We start from the raw sequence: 6,618 nt of genomic DNA, 5'->3' as shown, positions 1-6,618 counted from the left end.
ATTGCAAAACACGTGTCTATAGGTCTTGTGCATCTTGTAATTATTTGAGAAGATAACTTCCATTTGCAGTTTTTATTCCGTGGGGGCAGTGACTTGATTCACTCAGTTGCAGGTTACCCCTTCCTTTCCTTTTACTGGCATGGAGTAGAGGTCAGAGAAGAGGGCACCTGGAACAAGAAATGACTGAGCTTATTTCTAAGTTGACCCCTTTACAGTGTTTTCCACATCAGCAGCTATGTTTGTGCAACTCTGTATTTTTAAATTATTTCACTGAGATTCTTTCTCCACTTGTGCACTGCAACTAGCGAGTAGCTCCCACCACCCACTGCAACTAGAGAAAAGCCAAGCAGTAAAGAAGACCCAGGGTGCAGCCAAAAATAAGTAAATAAAATATATTTAAAAGTTTTTTTAAAGTACCAAGAAACCATAAGCTATTAAAAATAACTGCTTATGTGCACAGCTGTGACAAATTATGAATAACATACAAAAAGACCAAAACCCAACTGCAACTGCCACTTCAGAGGTGAGGAGAACAAAAGCAGGGTACTGAACATGGTCCCCCGCCCACAGCACCACCAAGGGGTTGGGCAGACCAGCTAGGGGGACCCACCCAATCTGCTCCTACTCTGCCCCCACCTTCACCCAGTTTAAGAGACCAGCTCACCCAGCCTCAGGGAGCGAGTAAGTCACCTGTTTCTTGTTCTCACCTGTGCTGCAGTTCAGTTCAGTTGCTCAGTCGTGTCCAACTCTATGAACCCATGGACTGCAGAACGCCAGGCTTCCCTGTCCATCACCAACTCCCAGAATTTACTCAAACTTGTGTCCATCAAGTTGGTGATGCCATCCAACCATGTCATCCTCTGTCATCCCCTTCTCCTGCCTTCAATCTTTCCCAGCATCAGGGTCTTTTCCAATGAGTCAGTTCTTCACATTAGGTAGCCAAAGTATTGGAGTTTTGGCCTCAGCATCAGTCCTTCCAGTGAATATTCAGGACTGATTTCCTTTAGGATTGACTGGTTGGATCTCCTTGCAGTCCAAGGGAGTTCCAATAAAGCTCTGCCTGAATTCTTTGCCTGGCCTGTTACCAATTTCTGCTGATTAAACAGTCCAAGAACCCAGGTCGGTAACAAATACAGTCTATCCTTTAACAACTGTGCAGAGAGGACTTGAGGGGACAGTCAACTTATAGGGTTTAATATATATACACAGGTCAAATGACATCACTGTATTGTCACATTTTTGATCACTAATAATTTACATTTGTTTCTTAATATTACAGGAGACGTTTAAAAATCTATTGCCATTGAGGAAATATCCTTTTCTTGTGAATATGCCCATTTTGCTGCCTTTAAATTATTAAAACAAAACTCATCAGGAACAAAATGGACTCATGAATGCCTATAGTCAGTTTCTCCTATTGATCTGTGTTTGCTGAAAAGTTCCACTATCAACTCCATGCTGAAATATCTTTCTTGTCACCATGACGAGCTAGCAATATTGCATAATACAGAGTAAACTACCTTATAAAGATCCCAAAATCTATCCTACTCACTAGATCTTTTACAAATGTAAGGATATATCTTCTATTCGTGTGTGCCATGCTAAGACATTTTGCTTATTTGTATGTGAAAATATTTGAATATGCTAATTACCCTATCCAAACATTACCATATTTCAAATGATTACCAATTCCTGCATATGATATCTTTCACATGTAAGAATGTGAGAACATATACCTTGCAGTAGATGTTAAGAAACAGATATTGCCACAAAAGTTAGTGAGTGTAGGAATGACATTATTTGATAGTTGATAATCTAGCTTTACTTAATATACAATTCATATTAAACAGAATATACATCCTACAAAATGCCCTAAGAAATACTGCAAACATGGTAATACTTCAAGTAAAAGTTAAATCCCAATGTCTTCATGTCTTACAGGCTTTGTTACCCACATTTGACAATACATTCCAAGATAAAGAACACAGAAAAGAGCTAAGCTATATTATAATTTTAAAGTTAAACTGTCTACCCTCAAAATGAATGTATAGATAATCTGAAATTACATTTAGACATTACTGATTTGACTTTATGATATAAAGTTTTTCTCAAAGGTATTTGAAGGTAATTCATCAAGAGTGTGGAATAAAGTATTTTAAACAATACAGTTCTCATTAAAAGGAAAAAAAATTATTTTTCTCATTTTATTGTACCCATATGAGATGATGGATGCTAAGTAAACTTAATGATTTCATAATACATGTAAATCAGACCATTCTGCTGTACAGTTTAAAGTTGATATATGTCAATTATAAAACTGGGATGAGGGAATGATGGTTTTAAAAAGGTAAATGAACACCTTAGCAAAAAATAATGATGTCATCTATTAAAAAAATTTTTTTAAACACTGCTCTTTTTAGAGCAATGGTTAGTGACCTAAAGCATCATATACAATAGTCCTCCAATCCTCAAACCCCAAATCTTGTCCTTAAGAGTCTCTGAAACTGATAATGAACAGAATGAACAGTGATGAATAGAAACAGAAAGGCTGTTCTGGCAGGTATCCGAATGACATTGCTCGTTATAATCAAGGATAGTCTTGTATTTCATACTGTAGTATGTAATCCCTCCACAGATAAAAATTACACATTAATTCTGTAATTCAAAGTATTCATTCAAATGATCTGTTTCACATGTGTGATTTAGGGTAGGTTCTTCCCTGGTGGCTCAGACGGTAAAGCACCTGCCTACAATGTGGGAGACCCGGGATCAATCCCTGAGTTGGGAAGATCCCCTGGAGAAGGAAATGGCAGCCCATTCCAGTACTCTTGCCTGGAAAATCCCATGGATGGAGAAGCCTGGTAGGCTACAGTCCATGGGGTCGCAAAGAGTCGGACACGACTGAGTGACTTCACTTTCACTTTTCTTTTTACCTTTACCATTTCACATATGTTTTCAAGTATATACGTGTAGAGTATTTTTAACAGTCCCTTATTGTCCTTTTGATGTCTGCAGATTTAGTATAAATAACAAAAATTCAATCAAGTAAATATTAAAAATCATATACATTAGTTTTGTATGGTTTCTCTCTAAGGTTGAATCTCTTTTATTGAAATATAATTGATTGTAACTGTTCATTTTAGCTGTACTACACACACGAGGCAACATTTGCTTTATAAAAACAATTACAATGATGTGTGTAGCCATCTATCCTCTATGTCATCACAATATTTTTAAACATCTTCCTTACACAGGATGTAACAGTCCCATGACATATATAAATACCTAGGAATTCGTATGGCTTGGTTCTCTTCATCTCTTTTACCTGGAACCACACCACCCTTCCTTCTGGCAACAACCAGGCATTTGTTCTTCATTATCTATGAAGCTGTTTTCACTGTGTTTTGTTTCTTATATTCCACATATAAGGAGATCATGCAGTATTTGTCTTTCTACATCTGACTTCTTTCACTTAGTATAATCCTCTAGATCCATCCATGTTGTTGCAAATGGCTAGACTTCTTTATTTATGGCTAATATTCCTGTGTGTGTGTGTGTGTTTGTGTGTGCACCTTGTACACATATCCTCTGATTTTTCATCTATTAATGGATATTTAGGTTGCTTCCATATCTTGGCTATTGGAAATAATGCTACAGTGAATATTAAGAGTGCCTATATCTTCTCAAATTAGTGTTTTTCTGTTCTGCCAGTAAATGGCCAGAAGTGCGAAACCTGGCTCACATAACAGGTTTTTTGTTTTTTAATTTCTGAGAATCTTTCATACTGTTTTGCATAAATGATGCACCAATTTACAATACCAGCACCAAGGCCCAAGAGTACCCTTTTCTCTACAGCACTGCTAATGCTTGTTATTTATTGTCTGTCTAACTATAATGTGGGATCTCATTGACTTTGTGTTTTGCATTTCCCTGATGATTAATGATGCTGAGCATCTTTTCATGTGTCTGCTGGGCATCTGTATGTGTTTTTCCACCCTGATAGAGTCCCATTAGCTGAGTAAGGCTGGAATACATGCAGAAATTTTGTCTGAATTGTTTTAACTTTGAGCTTTGAATAAAAGCGTTTCCATATGTGTGAGGCATATGTTTGTTTTCAGTGTGTATTTTCAGATGCCTCGTGAGGCTTGCAAACTGGGTATAAGCTTTGCCACACTCATTACATTTGTAAGGTTTTTCTCCAGTGTGGATGGTTTTATGTTGCGTAAGATATGAATGTCTTGTAAGGGCTTTTCCACACTCATCACATTTGTAAAGTTTCTCTCCAGTATGAGTTCTCTCGTGACCCCAAAGCTGTGACCGTTCAATAAAAGCCTTATCACATTTATTACATTTAAAAGGTTTTTCTCCTGTATGAATTCTCTGGTGTGCCATAAGGTTTGAACGCTGGGTAAAATGCTTGCCACACTCATTACATTTGTGTGGTTTCTCTCCAGCATGCATCTTCTGATGTCTGCTAAGGTGTGAAAATTGGGTAAAAGCTTTGCCACATTCATTGCATTTGTAAGGTTTCTCTCCAGTGTGCATCCTCTGATGATTTGCAAGATGTGAATTTCGACTAAAGACCTTGCCACAGACACCACATTTATATGCTTTCTCTTCTGCATGCACTCTCTGATGTGCTATAAGGTGGGACTGGTGGTTAAAGGCTTTGCCACAGTCACTACATCTGTAAGGTTTCTGTCCAGAGTGAATTCTCTTGTGATTTGTGAGGTTTGATTTTTTGCTAAAGGCCTTCCCACAGTCATTACAGTTGTAAGATTTTTCTCGAGTGTGTGTTTTCCTGTGTTGTGCAGATAACACAGTGGTTTCCACACTAGGAGGAATTTGATGAAGTGAGGAAACTGAGGAACCATTGCTGACTGACTTCTCAAGTTGAGTGCCTCCATACATTTTCTCCTCAGTTGTAAATCTCTGCAGTTCAGCCACCTGTGCCTGCAGTCTTGCTCCAGTTCTACTGTCCAAACACTTTATATTGTGTCCAGCGATGATTATGTTATCTTTCATTGTTAACAAATTTCTTATGAATGGCTTGTCGTGCGTGAAATATTCATATGTATTACTTCTTACAGAAACACTCTGAGGAAAATTAATTAAGGATTTATTATCCTGATCTTCCTTCTGACTGAGATTTTTGTTGTGGGTCAAAAGCACTTCTTTGTCGTTTCTTGCATCATATCCCCACTCACTTTCACTCTCCTGCATATTTTCACAGATTTCCTTGAGGTCAAAATCCTTGATGCCATAAGTTTCATTTTTCTCTAATGTCATTAGGTGGCATAATTCTCCTTTACTGATGTCCTCTTTTGGGGATGATAATTCCTTGACTGCAAATGTGGCAGAATAGCTTCCTATTACACAGAGTTGGAAAATATTTCATGTTGAATTAGACACACAAAAATAATACAACGACCACAAAAGTTCTTCAATCATGGTCTTCAAACACTATGACAGTTCTTTTAGTTTTCTTTTTGTACTTTTTCCAGCATTAATGTTTTCTCTTATCTCAGATAATAAAATTTCAAGTACATACAATGTACAACGCACACTTTTTTGCCATATAACTTGGATAATTAAATGATACTCCATAAGTAGAAAGTCTATCTACGTACTGGCTTACAGAACTGGAGGCATGAAATCATAATTGAGATTCGAGACTGTCTTCCCTAATCCCTAATCTTTATAATACTGTTTAATCACATGTGAACATGATGCAAGAAAAAATATTTTTACAAATCTATACATCACAATAATTGATACATTTTCATAAATAAAGATAAATCTAGCAAGTAAGTTAATAAATAACCACAATTATACAAAATAATAGTCTCTGGAATTCTAAAAGACTCTTGAGTAAGTACAAAAAAATTTTTTTTCATTCCAGAAGGAACACATGATAGGCAAAGTAAAAAGTATCTTGAGAAGCACTGACTTTTGAAATATCAGGCTCAGATCAACACACACATGTATAAAGTTTAAGAATTAAGGAAAACTGTCTGAAATCTCAACTATGGGATTTCATGGAGTACAATTATATGGCAAAAATATACATATATAGTGTACAATAAATGTTCTGGAAATTTGTTACCTAAGGTCAGAGAGAACATTTGTATGGGAAAAAATTACAAACAGAGACATTTTCCTCACCCAGGGAGAGCAGGTTCCTGTAGGTCTCCAGCATCACATCCCTGTACAAGGCCCTCTGAATAGGATCCAGGCATTCCCACTCTTCCTGAGTGAATTCTACAGCCACATCCTTGAATGTAAACAGTCCCTGAAAGGAAATATTTCACCAAATGAATAGGGAGAGAGTTCTGAAAATCAGTCTTACAGAATCAGACGTGTAAGGACTGGCTTGGCTGGAATGAATGTTCTGAGTGATCTATATAAGATAATTATGAGCAAGTTACAATCCTCCAATTTTTTTTTAACTGAGGTGAAATTCATATTAACAAAGTTAGCCACTTTTAAAGGAGAGTGAAAAAGCTGGCTTAAAGCTCAACATTCAGAAAACGAAGATCATGGCATCTGGTCCCATCACTTCATGGGAAATAGATGGGGAAACAGTGGAAACAGTGTCAGACTTTATTTTTCTGGGCT

General features: G+C 37.0%; 1 protein-coding gene across 4 annotated transcripts in view; it reads right to left on the bottom strand.

The window, feature by feature from the left end:
- Positions 1 to 892: 892 nt before the first annotated feature.
- The window catches only part of LOC104984558 (zinc finger protein 677-like), a 16,191-nt gene continuing 10,465 nt past the window's right edge, over positions 893 to 6,618 (bottom strand). For 2 of the 4 annotated variants that reach the window (XM_010834374.1, XM_010834364.1), the window contains 2 exons: positions 6,166 to 6,292; positions 893 to 5,369 (listed from right to left, as the gene is read on the bottom strand). In XM_010834374.1, coding sequence (XP_010832676.1) covers positions 3,886 to 5,369; positions 6,166 to 6,292 — 1,611 coding nt within the window. In that variant the 3' untranslated portion in view covers positions 893 to 3,885. The remainder of the gene's footprint in view (positions 5,370 to 6,165; positions 6,293 to 6,618) is intronic. The other 2 variants (XM_010834382.1, XM_010834353.1) reach the window with 2 other exon arrangements.

This window comes from Bison bison, unplaced genomic scaffold, assembly GCF_000754665.1.
Source record: "Bison bison bison isolate TAMUID 2011002044 unplaced genomic scaffold, Bison_UMD1.0 scf7180017845411, whole genome shotgun sequence".
In the NCBI taxonomy this organism is placed as follows: Eukaryota; Metazoa; Chordata; class Mammalia; order Artiodactyla; family Bovidae; genus Bison; species Bison bison.
Note: the sequence above shows the minus strand (reverse complement) of the source record. Positions and strands in the feature narration are given on the sequence as shown.